The 23,624-nt window shown below is 40.4% G+C and overlaps 1 protein-coding gene across 1 annotated transcript in view; it reads left to right on the top strand.

Annotated features, from left to right (window-relative positions):
* The window catches only part of ASMTL (acetylserotonin O-methyltransferase like), a 296,820-nt gene that overhangs the window by 205,139 nt on the left and 68,057 nt on the right, over window positions 1-23,624 (top strand). The window contains exons 9-12 of the mRNA XM_085622689.1: window positions 4,597-4,759; window positions 10,218-10,402; window positions 14,765-14,897; window positions 21,336-21,479. Of these exons, the coding sequence (XP_085478815.1) occupies window positions 4,597-4,759; window positions 10,218-10,402; window positions 14,765-14,897; window positions 21,336-21,479 (625 nt within the window). The remainder of the gene's footprint in view (window positions 1-4,596; window positions 4,760-10,217; window positions 10,403-14,764; window positions 14,898-21,335; window positions 21,480-23,624) is intronic.

The following is a 23,624-nucleotide window of genomic DNA, read 5'->3' as shown; positions in this document are numbered from 1 at the left end:
CTTTGGGATTTCAGTGATTTCCTAAATCTCACTGGTTCTAGTCGGAGGGAGCTTGCACTTCTAAGAGTGCGACAACCTCCTGATAAAGTCAGATTGCAGCTAGGTACTAAGGCGTACCACAGTGCAGGGCTTTGTGCATCAGGTAAGCTATTTTGAAGATGATTGTAGTTTCAACAGGAGCCATTCTAGGAACTTTAGTAATGGTGTGGTATGGTGAAATTGCCTCAATCCCTTCAACAGTCTTGCTGCAGCATTGAGGGTTGCTTTTAGCGGTGCTCATAATAATTTGGGAATTCCCAACAGTGTCCCATTTCCATATTCAAGCCTAGATAATCTCACTGACTGCATTGCTATATTGAGGTCAGAAGCCAATATGAATTGTTTCAATTTCTTCAGGAATCTAAGATGTAGGAGTGCACTCTGCGTGGATGCGCTAATGTGATCTTACATGTTGAGATTTAGTTGCAACCTAAAGTGTGATGCTTAGGCTTTCCAAATTTCCTTCTTGTATTTGTTTTTATTCTGACATATCTCCCATTGATGTGTTATTGAGAGGTCTTGTCTCCAGCGCTTTTCTTCTAATCTAAGTTTCCTCCTTTTATCATTTAGGACCATTGGTGAAACAATTTGTTTGACTCTTTTCAGGCAGGGTGGTGCTACCTCATCCATTATGTTTAACATTGTCTGGTTGTAGTGAACAGTAAGTGCATTCACATCCTGCACTTCCTCTGAAGAGATAAGGTTTTTCTATCATAATAAGGCTAGAATATCTTTGTTTATGTTTTTCATGTCTTTGACCCAATGCTTGCTTTTGAATTGTTGACCTTTCAGTTTAAGTGTTTGTGCTGTGACTACTATGATCTGGTAGTTGTCTGATCATTCTATTGGGATGTTGGATTTGATGTTTAGCATCTCACCTTTGGATATTATTGGATCCAGTAAGGCCCCTTTGGTTTGTGTAGGTTTAGTGTAGGCTTGTACTAGGTTTTGATCAGTAAAAAGGTTTTTTAGGGTGGAGACTAACAGGTCATGGTCATTGTTCCAGTGGTGGCTGAAGTCCCCTAGGAATATGGCATTTGGCTGTTGGATGGAGTGAACGGAAATTGTTTTAATAATTTGTTCAAGAAAGGCTATTTTAACCCCATGTGGGTAGTATATGTGGTGTAATTTGGCCAGTGATCGATTTGATGTAAAAAGCTTGATTCCCATGCAGGATGTTAAGTTAGATACCAGGACGGAATGGATCCGGAGGTAGTTGCGATAAATCACAGCTACACCTCTGCCATGCTGTTCGGGCGGGGAAGTCTTTTTATGTTGTGGTTCAGGAGTTGTGGGATATCCAAGAGGTGAGAGGAAGAGCCATTTAACCATGTTTAGGTTAGTAAAGCTGTATCTAGTTCAAGTGATTTGATTGCTTCAGCTATGCCCGTGGCATGTTTGCCTGCTGATTGCAGTTGTGTAGCAGGCATTTTAGGTCCGATGCTGGGGTAGTTGGTGAGTTAGAGGGATTCAGGATGCATGGGACTAATAACCGGTCATGTGGGTTTTCGGCTTAAGACTTGATGCAGAAGTGAGACTACTTTAGGCATGAAACAATAGGGTCCTTTCCCATAAACAAGGCAGATGCTACATAGTAATCAGAGATCTGATGGCCCTTCTTGGGGGTTTATACTCCTTCTATGAAATTCCCCATTTTTACTACCAGTTTCCAATACATCAGTGCAAGTGTGATTAAAGTGGAGTACATAACAGTTACGATATTGTGAGACGGTAATACCGGTGAGAAACTTCCCTATTCTTTTTAACTTTACAATGTAGTGGTTTTTAAGTCTGGGTGAACTATAAAAAGAACATGGGTGCTACAATCTGTGCGGATTCAAGGTACTTGTTGCAGTCTTTATTGTTAGGAAAATTCATAGGAGGTTCTTTATCTAATATCCACATTTAATGTGAAGTTTCCTCCTGCATAGTGCAGTCAGAGTGATATTTCTGTTGGCAAAGCTCTGCCACGCCAAATGCAAGCAAGACAGTACCTTCTGGTTCTCCTCTCCTGCTTATGAAATGGGGTCCAAGTAATTAGTACTGCTGTGAACAAAGCATTTACCTGCTAAGTTGTAGACCTACCCCAACGAGTGCTGTAGGTGGGGTGTTCGGTTCAGTCTTATGATGGATCAAATTCAGTCGCTTCTTTATTCAGATGAAGTGGTTAGCAGGTAGAATAAGGCTTTAAATTAATTAAATAAAACATACCTGCTCTGCAATATGCAGAAAAAGCCAATAAAGTTAAGAATCAGCGTTGCTGTCTTATGCTCTCTTCAGCTGTAGTTGTAGCAGAATAAGCAGCTTAACAATTTACTCCATGTTGTAAGCTGGGACACTTGGATTGGTAGTTGGGGGATGTGAAGAAGCTATTGTGGACCAAATAGCCAAATTCTGGGTGGAACCCTTATATCTAGACCACCAGGGCCCTGCACCAATTTCACCAGTGACATCAAGGACTTCATTTCACCATTCATCATCAATGCCAACACCTTCATCTTTCTCAGAGACCTTAACTCTCACCTAGAAGGACCACACTGACCCAAACTATTTGGCCCTTTAAGGTAACCATGGTCTCAACCAGCACATTAACAAACCCACCCACATTGACAGACACCTGTTGGACCTGATTCTCTCCTCAATCAGCAACATCACAGTCAACAAGCCAGCAACTTTGATCTGGACAGACCGCACACTCCGTTTCAGCATATACATCCCACAACAGCACAGACCTACCACCACCGGAACTGCCCTCCACAGCTGGAAAAGCTTCCGCCTTCCCGAGCACTGACTCAAACACACCAGCGACTTGCTGAAAGCCATCAAAAACATCAACAGCTATATCACAGCAAGTTCCAACACCCTGGCTCCCCTCAAGTGCAACCCAAAGGCAAGAATTTGACCACAGGTCCTCTGATACACAGAGGAACTCGGGCTGACAAAACATCACTTCAAGAATTTCACAAGAAGGAGAAGACCTGTCTTTTTAATTAAACCACCTAAAATAGGCAGGGCTGGGTACACACACGTGCTCAGCACTAGGATACCCTAGGAGGCGACAGTGTGCTTTACAAATAGATATAACATAGCACTCAATAAATGCCCTAGATGATTGTGCTTACATTTCCTTCATGCCATACTGGTCAACCCTGAAATTACTTCCTGGATAAACATGTTGGTTCTGAACTGGTCATTAAGTCTTGATATATTTGATATGTTTTGTAGAGCATCTGTACCGCAGCCCTGAATTAATTGTTTTCTGTTCTGCAAGACCTCATTGGTGCAACAAGAAGAGGTGGCTTAAGAAATTTGTAAAATCCCAATATAACTCCATTATTTGTACGCTATTAATAAGTGGTTCTTGTCTAATTTTGTTGTATATTATTTATTTATTGGAAAGGAATACAACACCCGGCACATGCTTTTCTCTGGAGAATCTGCTGACGAGCCTTTTTAAGGCAAACATCTGTAGTAGAGAATGATACCACACAAAGACAAAGGATTGTGTCCCACATAGGAAACTATAGTTTGCTTGTTCCTAAAAGTTGAGTGTACATTGGTCCTCACAAAGTTGTATTGTGTGCCAAATCATTTATTCCCCTTCAAGGATTGTACTTCTAGGGACCATTGTGGTAGCTTCTAGTTGTGTTATTGGCATAGCATAGATTTTGTTGGGCTTCTTGAAAACCATGATTTTCAGAATTTGAAGAAAAAGACCTCTCTTTAGACACTTGATAGTTCCTCAAGTCCAGACTCTACTACATATAGGGATTGGTGTCCCTCAGAAGTAATTCTCTAGAAGACTCAATCCAGGAGCTTCTGTTGCATTTCACTTGGTTGCTGGTTATTGATTTATCAACACTGGCACTTCTAAGTGGATCAATCACTGGCACATGTTCAGCAAAGGCAGGAAGATCATTGAAACATATTTCTGCATGACTCTAACGTCCACAGCCTGACGCTTAATGCTAACACTACTTGCTTACCTTTATGTTTTGTCTCATGTCAATCCTCATCAACAGCGCACCGATTAGTCTGCCACCTGTCGTAATTCAAACACTGCCTGTTCTTTTTGCTTTGTTGCAACAGATCTTAATGTCAGCAGTGAGAAGCAACTCTCTTCCTTCCTGCCCCTCTGAAACATCATTTTTATTTAGTTTGTGCTTCATTTTTTCAGTATGTTTTGCAAGTTGCTGGTCACGCACTCAATGTCAGTTAAAAATCTTATTTACCTCCCCGGTGTGCTATGTAAACAAGACAGGCTTAAGACTTTTATGTATATTTATCAATTTTGTTCTTATTTAAATTTTGCAGAATACATTGAGCTCAGTGATCACCAACTAATTCCTTTGTCTATCAGTAAGATAAATTAGTTGCATTTTGTGCTTTATCTGAGAATAATTGGCCTATTGTTGCTGATCCACGTTTTAGGGAGAATTCACATCTGTTGTGCAACACTTGTACAGTTTACTATGCATCCTCAATTTCCATTGATTTTAGTGCTTGTGTTTGTGTTTCTTTACATGGTCTCTCTGGTTTTGTTTTTTATCTGCACAGGTACTGTTTGTAGCATGTAAAATGAAAGTATTCGATGAGTTGAAATGTAAAGGTGCTCTCAGTGCTGAGGGCGTTTCAAGACTGATACACACCTCAATACGTGGAACAGAAAGACTTCTCGATGCCTGTGTGGCCTTAGAGCTTTTGGAGAAGAAAAATCAAGGTGATCTTATAAATCTTAAATTTGTTTTGTTCACCATTGTAATCAAATAATGCAAACCAACTACTACTCAGTGTTTTCATTATGTAATGTTGCTTGGATCATCTGCTGCAACCTGTGATGATACTCAGCCACAGTTAGCTGGTTTCGGCCTTAATTTTACTGAAAGTGAACCATCTGGAAGATGATTGGAATTTGTCCTTGAATGATGCTGCTATATCCCCCGACCTTTCATATAACCAAGTGTTTGAGATATTCAGAATGTGAGGGATAATAGGCTATTTGTTAGTTTTAAAAAAATGAAACAGAAGCAAACATCAACCTTGTTATTACTGCACCATCTTGCTTTAGCACACACGATGACCAAATAAGGTGGGCATGCAATTTGAATCATTTTCATATGCTTAGAGAATCGTCTTGTTTCACTACGCCTCTCTTGAGGACTCTTCTCTTAGTACAGCACTTGTATCAGTTTATTAGGTCTCGCCTAGGCAGCGAATGTGCCGTCTTTTGAGACATGCTGTATCTAGAATATGGACATTAAGCACCACCCATATTTTTAATTGGACCCTTTGACAGTTCTTCGTAAATGCCAATTTTTCTTTGGTTCATTTGCTTAGCAGTCCCCTTTTGCTACTGTTTTAACATTGCTTGAGGACTGCCCCTGTTACATGTGCTCTTACTCTTCATGTTATTTATTACACTTTGTGAGCACTTTTTTTTACTTGCATTGGCTTGCACTCAGTGGCTGGCTTTCCCCGTCTCCTTTCTTCAGCATTCACCGCTTCACGGGCGCCATATCATTTTTATTGACCCACCAGAGTAGCCGACCTCTGATCTTCAAAGTCGCTGCTCTCCTGTTTTCGTGCTTGTCTCGTGCCCGTCGCTGCTCACAGTTCCATTAATCACTTAATCTCCCCAGTGCTGTCCCCACACCACCACCCGCCCATTGCTGCTTGTTTATTTTTGCTTCCCCCGCTCCTGCTACACATTATGAGCCCCCCACCCTTCGAGCGCAAATGCAGCTTTTCCTTTAATCAGGCAGCAACCCTTCCCCCCTCCTCCTCCAGCAGCATTTGCTGCTCTGCCCGACCTCCTCCCTTCTCTTTCAGGGGTCTCCCTGCTCCACAGTGGCCACCAGGAAGTTGGGCTCCCGGCTGGAGCACAAGTGATGCCACTGCCATAGCAGGAGCTCATTGCCAAGGCTGCTGCTGCCCCCCCCCCCCCAGCACAAACATAGCATTTCACTTCCGTTGCTACCTATTTTTACTTACAAAGAGGTAGCATGTGTGCTTGGCCCGCTGGTGAAACGCACTTAGCTGGCAACATTTTAGCACGGATGCCATGCTTCATGTATTTTATCAGGGCCTCAACAGCCCCAGTCCGCTTCTGGCTCTCTACATGTCAACGAACCGCCTGGTGCTCCACTATGAGCATGGGGACCCCCAGCACTTCTCTAACAGGCACAAACTGCTGCCCTTCTTCTGCCAGTCTCTAGCCTGCTCCGTGTGCAGTAAGATCACATCCCCAACTGTTTACAATCTGTTTTGGGTAGGATGGGGTGCTCAGCATAGATAGCCTTAGCATGTAAATGCATCATGCCTACACACACGTATGCCTCTGTGCAAAGGGTTCTTTAGTGGTTTTTATCACATTAATATATGTTTTAGTTGCTCATGGCAGTACTTAGGTTGGCTTGTTCGGTAGGCAGGCGCCAGTGGTGGGTGCCATTGCTGGGCTTTTTTTGGCGTGGTTCTTTGTAGTGCTCAAGGACCACCTTGGTTAGGTCCCGGTGCCTCATTTAAAACAGCGAGCATCTTGTTATCAAGTTGCTGTGCTGTAAATATAACAGGTCGCTCTGAAGCGGTGGGCTGTTGTGGCGCTGCCAGAAGTTCCCAGCTCCACTGCAAACTCGCTGACTGCTCTGGGGCATGCCCACATGCACTGTGGTCCCTGCAAGCTGGCGGAACACTAGCATAGGTATGCTTCTTTATGAGCGGAGAGTTGGGTTGGCATGTAAGTGTTGTGTTAGGATTTGTGCACCAGTGTGTGTGGGCTCGCAAACAATATGTGCTTCAGAACTTGTCGCAACTTGCTATCTTGTTTAATCTTTCCCATTATCATCTCCAGATGTCCCACTGTTTAGGGTGAGACTTCATTCCTTTTGTAATTGTGACTGGACAGGGACACAATATGTTTTTTTTGCACCAACATATTTATTATTTACCATTATAAACTTACCAAATAGAGGAATAAATCGCCTTCCAAATGAACAATAAATACAATAGAAACACAAGCTTAGGTGTGACTGACCCTTCACCAGTGACACGAAAACTAACAGAAATGTTGTAGCTCACAGGATAATCGAATGTTTTGCTAAAAACTTATAAGAGGCGAGACCTGTTGGCTATGCCAAAGCTTGTTTCTTTTGGCCTAGAAATGTTTTTGAGACTTTGAAAAGTGAATAGTGTTCAGAGGCTAGAATCCAATTATGCTGCTTATTTCCTATACTGTATGTAGTAAATGTTCACCCATACACAGTACAGTGTAAGACCCTATTACCCAAAAAGTTATTCTTGGTAGGGTGCCAGCATACCTAAACTAAAGGAGAACGTGAATCAAGTATAATCAAAGTGTGTACTGCTCTTAGATGCCAGTGCGAGCAGTTAGGAGGAATAAGCTTCTCATAGCTGACACCCATAGTTTGAAACACCTCTTCCAATTATTTAAGGCTTGGAAACAACTACACACATTTCAGAGATGCGTTAAAACTGTATTGTTATTTTCATAATACTGTTTTGTACAAAGGTTAGGCACCAGGCAGATTAACGCCAAAAAGAAAGTGTCCTTGCTGCTTATTATGTATGTGTAGTCTTCCATCTGTATTTGGGGGTATTCCATAGGGTGTACCAGAGGAGCATCCGAGCTGCAGGATAGAGGGTCTCTTAGGATCAGGGTTCTCATAAATTCTGCCAAAAAGAAATAAGCATTGACAAAGTGCATAGGGCTTGCCAGTAATACCTGTAGCGTTTGCCAGTGCTTCTTTATGTTTCCCGATGGTGGCAGCACATGTGCACGCTGGCACAGTGACTATTAGAATGATTTCTCTTAAAGACAAGGAAAATTATTATAAGATGGCCACGGTACATGCTCATGCATGTGCAGTGGCCATTTCAGAATGTTTTTTCTTTCAATATTAGAAAATAATTAGCTAGTTACTCTGCATCCCTGGCCACCGATTGGTAAGATTTTTCTTAAGGTGAATGAAAACCATTCCAAGATAACTGCAGCACACATGTGCACAGGTAGTCTTGGAATGAATTTTCTTAAACTAAATTAAAAACCAGTCCAAGATGATGTCGCACATGCTTGCACATAGAGGGCGGCCATCGTACCATGTTGTGTCTTTATTTCAAAAAGTTAATTTATAAAAAAGTTCATTCCAAGATAGCTGCTGCACATGTGCATTCACAGGTCACCTTATTGGAATAGTATCAAAACCTTTTTAAAAAGAGTACGAGGAAGACTTCTTGAGTTGCAAAACAAAGTCTGACCTTATTAGTAGAAGTATACATTGATATGGTTAAAACTTGGTGAGACCTAAATGCTCCTTGTGCAGGACAGTCACAAGAATATGAAGGAAAGCAATTAAATAAGGAAAGAGAAAGTGATTTAGACAAGACATTTTTGGATGATGATCAAGAGGTTGACACAAAGCCTACTGTATGTTTATATTCTATAGCATATATCTGTTTGCTAACAGCCAACTGAAGTTCTCATTCATGTTTTTATGGCAACATGGTGACTCCATGTTCTGGGTCAGCATCAGAAGTGGTGTTTGGTCAAGACACTTACACAGAGACTTAAAAGCTATGGCCTTGGGTCATAGACAAAGAACTGGGCTGCACTGTCTGCATCTCATCTTCGTAGCACGGGTGACCTCTTGGTCACATGCCTCCAAAAGGATGCACAACATCTTTTGTTGAACAGGCCATTATTTGGGGTGTTACCTATGAATTCCTTTTTCGATTTGCTGAATGTTTCAACTTTAGTATACACACCCTGAGTTTACCCTAATTCCAAAGATAATTCAAAAGATCAGAAAGCTCGCGGTTTTACTAATTTTTAATGCCACAGATTAGTCAAGGATTCTGAGATACTCAGACCTGAAGGTCAGGTGACAACCACCATGGGCCTTTCTGATAGACTATCTTCTGGTCTCACCAATGCACGCTGGTCCCATATCCAAGTGTAAGCATCATCAACTTACACGTGTGGATATTAGTAGTAGGACGTAGGTTTATTTTGTATTTTTCTGATGTTTTGGCATTGGTAGAAGTTGCTACATGTCCCTTTGCTAAGACTACCTAAGCAGTAGGAAAATAATTTTCTCTTCATGGTATTGCACCATTGGACTTCGTGGCTGCTATCCAGTCTTGGAATTTGCACTGTGATTAGCAGCCAAGGGCCTCAATGTCAAATTAGTGAAAAGCTATGCCTTCGCCTGCTCTAGGGATCAAGTGTTTTTCCATCTGCCAGCTCTGTCCAAATCCTTGAATTTGTATATTGTACCAACCTATGTAGTTCCAGCTTGAGATCAGGATTCTGCCCTAAAATTCCTAATGGACTTACCTTTGGAGCCAATGTATTCTTTGCCTCTAAGATGACTTACAACAAAGACCACCTTTCCGATATAATTTTTTCCTACTAGAAGCGCAAAAGAGTTGCATTCTTCCGCACTGCATTATACCTGGTCCATCCATTGACAGTTAAACCTTCCATTTTTCAAACATGTTTTTGGGTTTCTGCCTTTCTCAGAAGATCTCCCTTTGAGCTTCCTTAACTTCTACCTCCTCTTCCCTCTAAGCTGCAGGAATGGTTAACCAGGTTACACCCAGAAGAGCTTTTAAGTTTCTATTTACAAAGAACTCTGGTATTGTGAGAGGACGACCAGTTTATTATTGATTTCCCTGGTGGCAAGAAATGCAACACCTTCCATTAGCAATCATTTCAGGATGGATCACCATGTGCGTTAAGGAATGTTATGCATTGGCAAAATAGGAATTCTGGCGGATAAGGGCCAGTTCCACCATATGAAAGGCAGTCATATCTACTTTTCTAAGAGGAGGTCCTATCTTGAGCAATGTTGGTTTGCTAGTACATGTCAACTACTTTATAATCGCTACCTGTTCGGTTGACCTCTTCATTTCTTGAGCTAATGTCCATTATAAAGCTTGATATTGTTTTGTAATGCTGGGGGTTTGTTTGACTTATAATGAACTGGAATATTAGTTTTAAAAATCTTAACCTTCGGGTGTGATCTCTAAAACATTGAAGGGTTTTATATCAATATCTGACGTACTAGTATGTTCCTTATTAAGCATGACACTGCAGTAAAATGCAATTTACTTGATAAAGGAGTGTTATAATATTTTTAATAAATCTTTGTAATTGTTCTAAGCTTACAGCAATACAACGTTAGCAAACACCTATCTTGCATCAGACGGTGAATGCTCCATTCATGACTACATCATATACTCTAATGACCGTATGTGGCCATTCTTCTCACATCTGGAGTCAGCTGTCAAAGATGGAGTCGGTCGTTGCCAAGCGACTGCTGAGAAAAACTCTCAGGACTTGCATCAGGTATGGAATTTGTGTTGTGTCAAACAAGTACACCTCTTAGAGCAACATATGCCAATTCTCGCTTATTTTTATTTAAAAAAGAATTTGAAAAGCAAATGCTCTGCTTTGAATTTAAGCAGAGACATAATGGCGTGAACGATGCATAAGTAAATGGCTATGCAAATCTTTACAACCATGTAAGGTTTGCCAAAGCTCCCTCTGTCCTCTGGTAAATTTTATCAGCAAATCAAGTTTGTTATATTGGCGGCTTTGGTTATGTATGATACACCTAACCAGTAAAATGACACAAAGTTAGTACACATTAAACCACGTACAGGAACATAATTCTCTATCTTTAGACGATATTAGTATGTTAGTAAACTGGAACCTCATTCTCAAAAGAAGTAGTGACTGATTACTCTCACAATTTCATTTTTATAGGATCAGGCACGCACTGCACGCTGTACTAGGTGACGACCTTCAGGAACCTCCTGAATTACTCACCCTCTCATTTCTCTTACGATCTATCTGGCACATGCATCAAGGTAGGCTTTTGCTATTCCTTAATTGTGATTATTAAGGATTCGCAATTAAGGAATCGCTATAAAAATAGCGATTCCTAAACATTCCTTAATTGCGACTCGTAATTAAGGAATGGCTTCCCATTCATTCCTATGGGCTAATGAATGGGAAATTGCATACGCAATTTGCGGGTACATGCGATTCCTTAAATGCAATCGCAAATTGCAATTTTTGCATTTGGGATGATGCATCCCAAATGCAAAAATACCAGTCGCAAAGGGGCAGATTTCGCGAATCTACCCGTTTACGACTGGTATTTCCTTTGATGCATGTGGGCCTAAATCCCCTAGTAAGCTAGTATCTACCATATATGATAAGTTGCAAGAATTTAGACGAGCACAGTATATCAAAGCCGGGTTTGAGTGGCAAACTGATTTGGGAGTTACTTTGGATGATGGCAAATGGAGGTATTGTTGTGAGGTAACTCAGAATGTATTGTTAAATGGTAGACACAGACTAATACACTTTAAATTCCTTAACAGAGTGTATTACACACCCGAGAGACTGCTCCACTATGGTCTGAGGGACACTGCCTACTGTGAGCGATGCGGAGAGGATATGGCTGGTTTTTTACATGTGGCCTGGCTATGCCTGCAAATTGCGGATTTCTGGAGGCAAATCTTTCAAGTGTTGAACGAAATAACAGGGCTGTCACTCTCTCCTGACCCGATATTGGCTTTGTTGGGGTACAGTAGGTCTTTACAGAAAGATGTCAGGACACTAATGGCGATGGGTTTGCTCCTCACGAAGCGCAGAATAGCGATGTGCTGGGCGCGTGGGCCTGTTCCATCAATGGCAGAGTGGACATAGTATATGCTGGTCTTTAATACACAATTTGAGCTATATAGTGAGTTGCAACCCCCACAGAGACGTCCCAAACGTTTCTGGGGATTGTGAAAGCAATATTGAAGACGAGCAGGTAGTGCAGATTGATATTAAACGGTATGTTCTAAGTGAGTGACCGGGGAGGATTCATAATGTTATTGGCGGCAGACCAAAATCCACAAAGTGAATGCCCTTGATCGTATGTGCGATGTAACTGTTCAAAACGCTTCAATGTCCAGTATGGTGATATTTGTTACCTCTGTAACTCATGCTAAGTCTTGGCTCTATATTCTTTTATTGCTGATTGCACGATGCACTTGTGAGTATTAATGTATCACTGTGAAATGTTTCAATAAAATAAAAAATAATAGTGACTGATTTTCCCTACGTTTGTCTATGTGGCCACTCTTGACATTTGTCCTTGCAAATAGCTGACAAGGAAGGCACGCCCGCCTGTATTCCAGTTGACCTACAGTTGACAGTTGTACCACCCATGGTATGAGACTTGTAAATAATGCAGCTTTGTGAGGGCAAAAATTAGACATGGGAAAGTTCTGTATTTTTTGCACAGGACAGAAATGAAACGTTGTAAATAAACACATTTCTGAACCGTAAAACATCTGCATTATTGGTGATTCTTCACACAGGCATGAACACTTGTAGTTGAAGCCATAATAAGGGTGCTGTGGGCTGCCATTTAGGAAAGGTAAATGAATCATCCCTACCCTAAACTGATTACAGTGAAATCCCCTTGCACAGCAACAAGTCTCATTGGGTCTGTGTGCCGCAACCAGAACACAGGGCATTACAATCTGTACAATCATGAGTAAAATAAGCCAGTAAAGGCAAGTAGCAAATCCTGATGAAAGGACCCGTGGCATGCTATGGAAAGAGGTTTTGAGCTTTCAACTATTGTGCATTATTGTGTATCAGATTCCGTAGTCAGTTTTTCTCCCCACCGTCCACGGTGTTTTGGTCACAAAATGGCTGCTACAAAGTAGGTGCATAGCACATAGCCATGCAGCCAGTGCTGGGAGTTTAGTTCCCTCTGAGGATCACACTCAACAGTCTATTTACAGGTCACCAGGAACATTATGAGGCCAGAACCCAAATATTGAGGGATTGGACACTGGGACACTGGGAGTAGATCAGAACAACTCTGTCGAAAGTTGTGGGGGGGAAGGCGTTTGCTGGGAGGTGGGGCATGTGTTGTATAGTTTTATCATTGATCTTCTAAGGGGCCCATAGTTGTGTTGTAATATTACTGGTATTAAGCGCTGCAAAGGTGAGCCAAAGGGACTGCATGCCGTCCATGTGCAGCATAAAATAAAGTATAGTATGAAAATTCACAGAAAATCAAAATAATAGAAACACATTTTTGAGAACTCAAACAATCAAAACACATTTAGTTGAGATACACGTTAATAGAAATACATTCTAGTTGAAAATTATAGAAAAACGTCATGGATAGTTAAAAAGGTGTATAAAGTAGGAGTACGGAAAAGGGATAAATAAACAAATTTTAGAAATGATTGGGTGGGGGTCAAATGGTGAGGAAGAGGTGAGGAGGCCGAAGGGAGAAGAAATAAGGGTGGTAATGAGCCCTGGAAGGTGGGAAGGTATTTGGTGGAGGGACACATGTCCAAGAACAGCAGTTTACTAAAAAACATAGAACACCACTCAGTAAGAAGTCGTTGAAAGAGGAGGGAGGAAGTAAACAAGCATTTAAAATGCAAGTGGTCTCGCCTTTGGGACCTTATATGTATTTAGCTATGCAGCACATTAGCCTGGGTTGCGAAACATCTACTGGTCTTTAACATGGAGTGAAAGTAAGCACCAAACTGCGTGACACACCAGGTATGTGAACACATGGAGAGAAATATTGCCTTTCAGCGGGAAATGGTATAATCCAAAGCTCTGTTTTTAATATAAAAGCAGGGCCTTGGGTGGTCATATCACTAAAAATACAAGAGTATAAAAAAATAGTATTGTCTATGGGTGCTTGTGTAAGACAATTTCTATGGTCTGGAATCTAGAAGATGCTAAAGTGATTCTGGTATTTTACTAATCTCTGCTGGTCGTTTTCTATCAAGAAAGTTAAATTGAGGCAGTTGCCAGAAAAATAAAAAAAGTAAGTCCCTCAGCAGAAAGCAATTTTGGTATTTTACAGACCTCTGCTGGTCGTTTTCTATCAGGACAGTTAAATAGAGGCAATTGAACAGAAAAAAAGTCCCTAAGCGGAAGCAGACAAGTCCTATGGCTGAGCTCCAGAGCCCACAAAGTACATACACATATAAGTATATACTAAAGTATATATACTAAAGTATATACTAAAGTATATACAAGCGGTCTCGAATGCTCGACCTAAAAAGTATCTACGTAAAACTTGTAGAGAACTCATCAGATAGATACCGTTCTCAAAGTGAATGACGTGTACATATATAAAAGGGATGTGAAAGGTAGTTTAAAATTCTGTTAATTTATTTCTACCAAATAATAAATGTCATTCGTTTGGAAATGTTCAGTTAAGTAATTTAGGTTAAATATTTTAACAGAACTGATATTCTGTGAGTGCATTTTTCTATGGCATTATTCTGCTCACAGCAACCACACAGCTTGGCAAAATTAATTGATCAAGCGGCTGAAATATGTTGTTCTCTCCATGCTTACCAGCTTTTCGCGGTATAGCATATCAAACGTGTATGGCTAGTTATTGTAGAGGAGGGAATATCTTATTCAGCAGCTCACAGAAAGACAAGGAGATAATTTCATAACTTGGGACCGACACAATTATGTTTTTTCTCGATTGCATGTTTGTCACTTTCCTTCTCCATATCAGGAGCAGGTACTATTTTTTCTGTGATTGTCATGTAAGGCTTGTTTGTGTATGTGTTTATTATTTGTATGTATACATGTGTTACTTTTAAAATGATGGTTTGTAGGTTCATATATTAATTACTCTTATTTCATTCGAAGGTCTCCAGCTGTCATAATCCAGATGCAAAACGTCGCTTTCTGGCAGCCATGCATTGCACTATCAAGGTGACTGCGCAAGACATTGCTGCTGCGTTTGATCTGTCCCACCTGAAATCTGCATGCGATGTGGGAGGTATGATAAAAACAATTTCACATATATCTGTTAGTAAATCGTTATAGTATACAGCAAAGTTAGACAAGTCTCATTTTGTGACACAGTTAATACTTCGACTTGATAAGTAACTTTTTTTGTGCTCAACCTACTCGTCTATAACACCCAAACTCTAGCTAAGCCAGCAAAATGGGTCTACCCTAGTTACAAGCAAATTAGAATATTACTTAATTAGGCCGGTCACTGGAACAGTTTCCCATTGTACTATTTTGTGGTCTGTTTGCTTTAGCATTGGAACATTCATTATTATCAGCCCTTTTACGACACGGAACTAAAGGCCAGATGTACTATTTTTCTTGTTGCAAAAGAAGTTGCAACCCATCTTTTTGCAGCCAGAAACTTATTTTTCAAACCAACTAAAAAGTCAGTTCACAAGAATAATAAGTTGCAAACTGACCTACTTAATTTATATTCAACTTGCAACTCTGTTGAAAATCAGAGGGATGATGTCCTGCAGGGTTCAGTACAGCACCAAATCTGTGACTGATTTGTTTTTTTTTTTAAATAATTTTTGCTTTAAAGATACATTTCGTAGTCAGCTGGCAGTGATCCCCTGGACCACTCCCTGCACTCCCTGAAACTTTTACTCCAGTTCACAAGTGGAAGGGGCCCTTACCTTTCGCAACTAGGTTACCATTCTATCTTGGAAGTTTGTAACTTTTCAAATGTTTGAGACTGGAATTCCGGTCATAAACCATTGATACAAATGCTACTGATTCTCAGATTGGAAGGGATACCCACAATATGCCCCTTCCAAACTGCAAATTCGTCACCATTCAGAAGCCCACTTTAGAAGTGGGTAAAATTTACTGACTTCTAAAATGGATATTGTAGATCAGAAATACTCAGATTTTGTGATTGAGTGTGTTTGCGGCCACAAATTGTCGCTTTCTGCTTTGTTTATTGTTGTGACATTTATTGTTCTGTTGAGTTCTCTTTGTTAGCTATTTTTGTGGCTCTTCTCATGTACTGACTTGGATGAGTATATGCATTGTCGCTGATTGGCTCTCTTATTATTCTGCTCGCTGGGCTTAGGTCATGTCTCTCTTCAAATGTTTGTTTTATATTTTGTGTATCACGAATGAAAATGAAGAAAAATGGATATACAACTATTAAGAAAAAAATATATTTTTGATAAGTAAATGAAACAAAAAAACATTTTATAAATTTACTTTTGGTCTGTGGGTGTACTTAATCTAATGGACTAATTGCCTACATTCGATGTACTAGTGTGAGGGAAGTGTTTTGTTTTTTGATATTTGTTATTTCCCTGCTTACTTCCCCACCCATCTAATTATTTCAGGGTCCCTCTTTCGTTTCTTTTGTTGCGGCCACAAATTGGACAGTATATCTGGCACCTAATATTCCAAGACGCACACAGACTTTTTTTGCTTATTAGAAAGAGTCTTATGAACTCTGTCCATGTGGGATGTTTTATTTTTTCCGTTGTGTATTCCATGGTCTCTGATTTCGTGCCATTTTTTCCTTTCTCCCTTCAGCTTCATTTGTTAATGCACCATTTTTGTTGTGCCACTATAAAGTTGCCCTTCCCCCTTTTCATTTCTACATTTTTGCTTTACTTTTTGTTTATTTGCAATATTACAAGAATAAAATATTCTTCCGACTGTTTGAAAACTGCTTGGCTGTGTCCTAAAAATGACTGATGCAGACAGTGGTGGCAGTTTTCCACTCTTAGGTTTTTCAGTACACAAACTACTTTATTTCTCACTGTATTAAAGGCTTTTCTCTTAAATAATACAAAATCTATCCACAGAAGAGAAGCAGCAGGAGAGCATATTTTCTTTACCCTTTTGTGAGTTGAAGTTATGGGTTTGTCTTTTCAGTGCAACATTTTCTGGTAACAACAGGTAATTTATAATTATATGGTTATTAGTGAATGTTAAGGTCCAAGAAAATATCTACACATAACTATTGCCACACTAACCTGCAACCTCACTTCTCATAGTAGAATAGAAAGGCCCTGTTATCAGCCCCACCAGCCATTTCTATGTTCAGACATTCACTACCCTGAAGAGCATCCAGGGAGGTTTGAGCAGCTTTCCAGCTCTGGTAATCTTTGTAGTATTCCATCATGAAAGTGTTTCTGTTTTGCCATTTCTCAAAGAGGCCGGTGCACCTATCTCTGGGAATGCCTTTTGAAGCGCCAGCAGTTTTGTTCTCTTGAAATGGGTAAGGATGCCAGATTCAGGAAAAAGCAGGATATGTTCCTGTCAATTTGTAATGTATGCTTCATCACAGCTGCTTTCTGCAGGATAGGTTTGCAGAAATCTGGGTCTCTCAACACCATTAGTACTGTGCCCCCACCACCGTTCTACACTTATCATAAGCCTGGGAGGGAGCCTGTTTGCCCGCTTTAGCTTTAGCATTAGAATGCTGTGTGTTCAGGTGTAAGTAGAAAAATGACCTCCTTACATCTGTCATATCTGTCACGTAAGCACTGAAGGAAATCCCTTAACATGGTCATATGCTGCACTCCTCATTCCAGCACCTCCAGGTTTGACTCCTGCCTGACCGCGTGACCCTTGAAGTCGATGGCTACCTATTCAGCTCTAGTTTCGACCTCTTCCATCGTATTTTCCAGAGCTGTCACCTCTCCCTCAAGATTCATCCCTCTCATCCTCATCCGAGCTTCAACTACAGTTGAAGATTTCTCCAATTTCCCTTTTTTGTTCATAGTTGCATCCAAGTACACTATCATCATCTTTTGTCCCTTTACAAGGCCCCTGTTGAAGAGCTTTCATCCCCATCTCCGATGTACACTTCCTTTTTGCAGGTATGGGGAGTAAAGAACTCCTTTCCCGTCTTGGTATGCTTACCCTCCTCAATAGAGCGCATCTCTACCCAGTGGGGCTGAAATCACCCTCGGGGAGCCGTCTCCCTGCCTGGTCCAAACCACGGAAAACCAGCACCCCTGGCACCCACTTGTACGCCGACTTCAGTTATCCTTTTAACTGCGTTTTCAAGGTGATTCTCTCTCTCACCATCTGCCGCACCAATTATCCTTTGCCCCATTCTCTCCCCCCACACCCCCCGTCCTGTCCAGGGGAGCATCCTGCTTTCACAATGAACCCTGTTGTCCAGGGGACATCACTTGGCCACTGGCTGCCATTCGGCCTCAAAGACTTCACTTGCTCCAGTTCATATCTGTTTCGCCAGTCCGCATCAGAATCCCTTGTATCCACACCACTTCCAGTGATTTCCTGCAGCCTCAGGATACCATGAGTCATCTCTAGCCTCTCAAAGTCCAGGCCTGCCTGCAGATCTCAGATAGCTAGCTGCTTTCTTGCCAACCGCCAGGCTCTGCCCTTAAACAGGCTGTTTATAATGTCCTAAGCTTTAAGATGGCAGTGCCTCTCCTTGAAGTTGTTTCTAAGCCTTGCTTAAAGACGTGCTTATAAATCACATTTAGATATGCTGTTAGGTATAAGGGCCTGCCTTTTCGCTTGCACCTCAAATGGCCTTTTTCATCTTACGAGAACTGATTTGTCTTCTACCCTTTCTGTGGTTATAGCCCTTGTCGTTTATTAGTATACGAGTGTGGAGGGGAAAGTAAGGTGTAGGCAAGAGGATCCCATATTCAATTAGTTAAAATATCAAATGCAGCCAATCTTATTGTAGACAGAATAATCTGTTACATAGACTAGTTGTAGGTAGCATATGTGAATAGTAATGGGACCGAGTCACAAAGTGCATTTTGTAGTACGTAAAGCAGTACTACAGTAGTAGTACTAGAAAATGGAATTCACACACCTACGAGTGTAAATCTCCAGCTCTCCTATCTTTCCTATGGGGAGACTATCAGAGATGTAAGTGTTCTACTTAGTAGAAAATGTGGAAGGGACCAGGGGGAGTGGCTGGATAAAGGCACATACTCACAACTAAATGGGAGTGCTTTTTGGGGAGCAGTAAGGAGGGGTCTAAGGAGAGACATACGCCCAGTCACAAAAGAGTAAGTCCATTAATATTCACAAACTGCACTTCTAAAGTTACTAAAAGCAAAAGGGGCCCAAAACCGAAACAAAATGTACTCTAGCTCAGAGCTCAAGTCACTGCCTCATTATTTTCTGTGAGAGGGAATTGCTGTATTAGGGGTTGTCCATGTGTGACTCTTGACTTTAGTTCTCCTTTTTGCCAATAGTAACTTATACTCTGTAATTTGGTTCCACCCCCTATTTCAGGGGTTGAAGTCATGCAAGTCTACACTTTTGAGTAACTTTCTATACAATTGTATATGGTGAATAGCCAAAAGAAGAAAAGTTACTAAAAGGTGTAAGAGAAAAGTTACATATGGAACTTACTCACAAGTGTAGGTTACCTTTGTGAATCGCTCTGAATATTTACATCCACATCGAATGAATAGAAAAGTTTCTGATGGATGCATCTAACTGCAGATTCCTTGCCATCAGAATATTATTAGGCAATAGCTTCCGTGCTCCACCAGTGTTCCGTGTCTCCTAGGACAACTATGCACCACTCCAGAAGCGATGGAGTAAAGCTGCATAAATATAGATGCCAGTGTTCCGTGTTGGTTGGGTTGGAAAAGAATATGATCCCAAAAATGTTTTGGATATACTAAACTGGAATTTGAGTCTTGTTGAGAGGAAAAGGCTTGCTACATTTAACAAGGTTTTTTTCTCCTGGAAAAAAAAATTCCAGATGAAAAAAAAAGTTAAGGTCTTAGCTTGTGACTCGGATGATGAATATTTAATTTGGTTTGTTTAGCAATTCCAAATTCATTTTATTTATGTTTTGAACAGCTGACACATGTTTAGGTCAGGTGAATGCTATGCCAGGAGTTGTGTCAACGCTTAGATAGTTGGTCAGTTTTGGTCAATAGATACCCCAGTTGGTCAATCATTTGATGTTCAAAGGCGACACACTTTGGGTAAGCCTGTTCAGTATCAAACCGAGTCTTAGTCATTGCCCAATGTACCAGTCCTACTTCTCAACTATACATACAAATATTTAATCAGTTTCATACACTCGACATAATGCTTTGATTTGCTTTGTCAATTGGAGGACTTTTTTCGGGGTTTAAGATTAATGCTTAATAAAAGACTCGGTTACACAACACATTACTAATTTATACTGGCTACCGATGTGGAAGCACAAGTGGTTTAACTGCCTTTGTCTGGAGCATAAAGCTTACTATAAGCAAGAAGCTACATATTCACAAACAAAATTTGTCAAAATGCTTTGTTCTCCAATGCTTACATAACCTCACGTAATTCATCCTACAGTCTATCCTCTTGCCTAACAATATTCATACACATTTCCTGTGCTATAGACCTTTCATCCAAATCTGTCAGCCGCTTTCTTGTCCACACGGCACAATTGCACTGACCCATTTAATCGCCAGTCTCCATTTAACTAATGAGAGATCTAACGGAACCATGTTCTTCTTCATCCTGTTTATAGTCAACCCTGCTGATTTCCCAAGTAAGCATGCCATTGGGATCATTTCAGTTGTATCCAGTTAGAAGTCATAAATGTATTTATTACTTTATACCAAAATTGGGTGTTCTCCGGGCAAATGAAGTGGCATATCTGCAGAAAGTGGTTCCACGCTACTTCCAATCAAGGAGCCTTTGTTCAGCTTCTCCACGTTGATTCCTAAATGCTGAGCAAAGCAGGGAAATTATGGCAGCCATTCTTTAGGAGGGCTTGACCCTAATCTGGGGAAAGGCCTGTATCTCCAGTTCACAGCTTGGGCAAACTACTTCCGATTCAGGAAGTTCCTTAAAACTCTACTTTTCATTTGTCTGAATTCATGTTGCCATTATCAACCTTATCAACGAATTTAATTAAAATTCAAAAGCTTAACCTCACCATAACCCTAACCTTTAATCAATGTAAATTAAAATACATATCATGTAATTATCATTACCATAAACCTAATACTTACCCTTACTTAATTTAAAATCACGCATCTTATTGTATTTTAGACACTAATTTTAAAATACTCATTACCCTTAATTAAAATACTCTAAATTCAGTGATTTGGACATATTTACATCAATGTAGTTTTATTCTAGGTAGGGGTAGGTTCTGTTGTTGCTACATCAGAGTATTGACCCTTCAGTGTAATGGGGTATTTTACATTAAACCATGAACTAGCAATGTATTTGCTTCATACAAAGAGCCTCCTCATGTCAGTAGTTTTATATAGGATGAAGCGGGATAATCTGCATAGACGAACAAAAGCTCCCCAGATTTATGGTTTTAGGTAAGTAATTTGTTTTTGCTATAATAAGGAACTTTAGCCAATTGTATAAATAACATATTTTTCATAATTGCATTGACAGTTCACGTTCAAAGATGATTTACATGTAACATGGACCATTCTGCGTTTCAAATTATGCATTTTTTTAATTTTAGGTTGTACAGGAACTTTGGCCTATAAACTAGTGGATATGTACCCACATCTACAAGTGACTGTATTCGACCTTCCAGAGGTCATTGGTGGTATTTCTTCATTCAAGCAATCAAGCCCATGTGTTCATCAAGTGACATATACTACAGGTCATTTATATTTATGTTTCTTGAGAATCAGGGATTGTAAAACAGAACCTAATTCAGGAATGCATTTTTCGTTCATGATCTTTCGTAAGCGTGTGACTGCTCCTTTTGCCTAGAACATTTATTATGTAAGTAACTCAAGTTTCTCTTGAAAATTATAAAATTCTTTAGTCAGTTTAATTGAAAGACCACCAAAAAATTGTGACTTTTCAGTTCATTATACAAGCACATTCCAGTTGTTTCCTCTGATGAAACACACCCAGATGACAGTTGCATAAACAGCACCTGCATTTAATTTTTTAACCGAAAACTTGGAACATTTTTCATGAGCACAACTTATTGTTTAAACTATGCAAAGAAAATGTTTTTTTCCAAAAGATTTTATAGATTTTTTTGTTTTCATGGAACACAAGGAAATGATGTAGCAATAGCAATCCTGTAGTTGCTCAGCAACACCAGCATAGAAGGTCTGGATTGCCAACAAAACAACAAATCTTGTCAACAATGTAGAGGAGGTAATATGTATTTGGGTTTAACATCAGGGAGGCAGGGAGCTATGCCTCATATCGCCTATTGTGACTTAGTGTGTTTAGACCTCACACTTCCCCCTAGGAGTCCTACCCATAATGCCAGATCTAAAGCCCCACATTTTTGAAGAATGCAAGGGAAGCCCTCTTACTTTATAGATTGACCTTTCCATTGCCATGCACCAATCCATGTCCGAGCACCAGAGTCCTGGCATCTGTATCTCTTTGCTCACTATATATAGCAATATCCCTGTGAGCAATTTGTAGCACCAGGCTGCACAATATTCTAACATACTTAAGAAGAATGGTCAGCCCAAATCCCTAGCAGAATAGATTTCTCCTGTAGGGGGACAGAGAATGCAGAGACTATCGAAATATCATTTAAGGCTTTCCGCCAGAAGGAGTGAAGCCTTGGGCCTGACCATAATATATGATAGAATGTACCCACGTGGGGTACTCACCTACAATAAGACATCAGTCGTTTCCTGCCCTACTAAACTTCTTTATTTGTGGTTATGTGTAATATATTCTATGTGCTAGCTTTTAGTGTTCCATTCTGAATCCATATTTTGGCGGACATGGTATTCCATCGCAACAAAGTACCCTGTTAATCAAAATCTCAGTCCACCTACCCAGTATTGAGTCGGGTGCCAGGTTTACGCTGATGGAGTAAAATGTACTTTTGTTGAAGTAAACCTTCCTATGACGGCCTGAGGGAATATGGGTCATTGGAAGTAAGCTATCTAACCATCGACCTTATTTAGAGTAATATAGTAAGAAGTCAACTGTTTTTTTCTTTCTTCTTTTCCACTGGCCCTTGCCACCAGTAACATCCTGGCGGTGAGGGACAGAAAAAATATATAAAATACAAAATGATGCCCTCACTGTGGGAGAAAACTCCCATGATGTTGAATCACTGGGAGTTTGTATTTGGAAAAGTAAAAACTTTGAAAAGTTTGCTGTAAGCACCTATCACCAATGAAGAACTCACAACCAACTTTTCAGTAGCTTTCTTATGAACTGTTGTGACTGTCGTTCATACAAACCCGTGGAGTTCACTGCAAGGATGGCGGAATAAAGGCAGAGTGGTGGATGTAAAGTCCTCACCAACCCTGACTGCCTTTATTCCATCTCTTAAACTAGAAATTGAGACCTTAATGTTTTGGGCAGCTTAGAGCTCCCAAAGGTCTTCCAAGGGGCCTAAACCCATCTCCCAGCATTTCTTCAAGTGCACTGGTTTTTGTGGGGCATTACATGTTAAGGACTTGATTAAATAAGGTGATTGTTATATGACTGTATAGTCACAGTCAGAGCTGCTCTTGTACCTTTAGTGGCAGCCAGATGACGTGTCCAGGCACCTTTAAATTGTAAGTAAAGGAAACATTCAAATGTGTTTCAAAGTCCAAACGCATGTGGGTGACTGTCATCAGGCTAGTTTCACTCCAATCATGACCTAGTGTTGTGGTACTTATTTTGTTCGAACTGGCTAGGCTTTGCAAAGACAGACGATCAAGCAATAGTTCACTAGACCATAGTCAAGGATTGTTTTGTAGGAACACCCCATGCAATTTTTATCATTTGGAAAGAGTACTCCTTTTCAGCCTGGACTTTGTTAATGCCA

This window comes from Triturus cristatus, chromosome 8 (genome assembly GCF_964204655.1).
Source record: "Triturus cristatus chromosome 8, aTriCri1.1, whole genome shotgun sequence".
NCBI classification, from domain to species: domain Eukaryota; kingdom Metazoa; phylum Chordata; class Amphibia; order Caudata; family Salamandridae; genus Triturus; species Triturus cristatus.
This window is presented reverse-complemented; position numbering and strand designations above follow the sequence as displayed.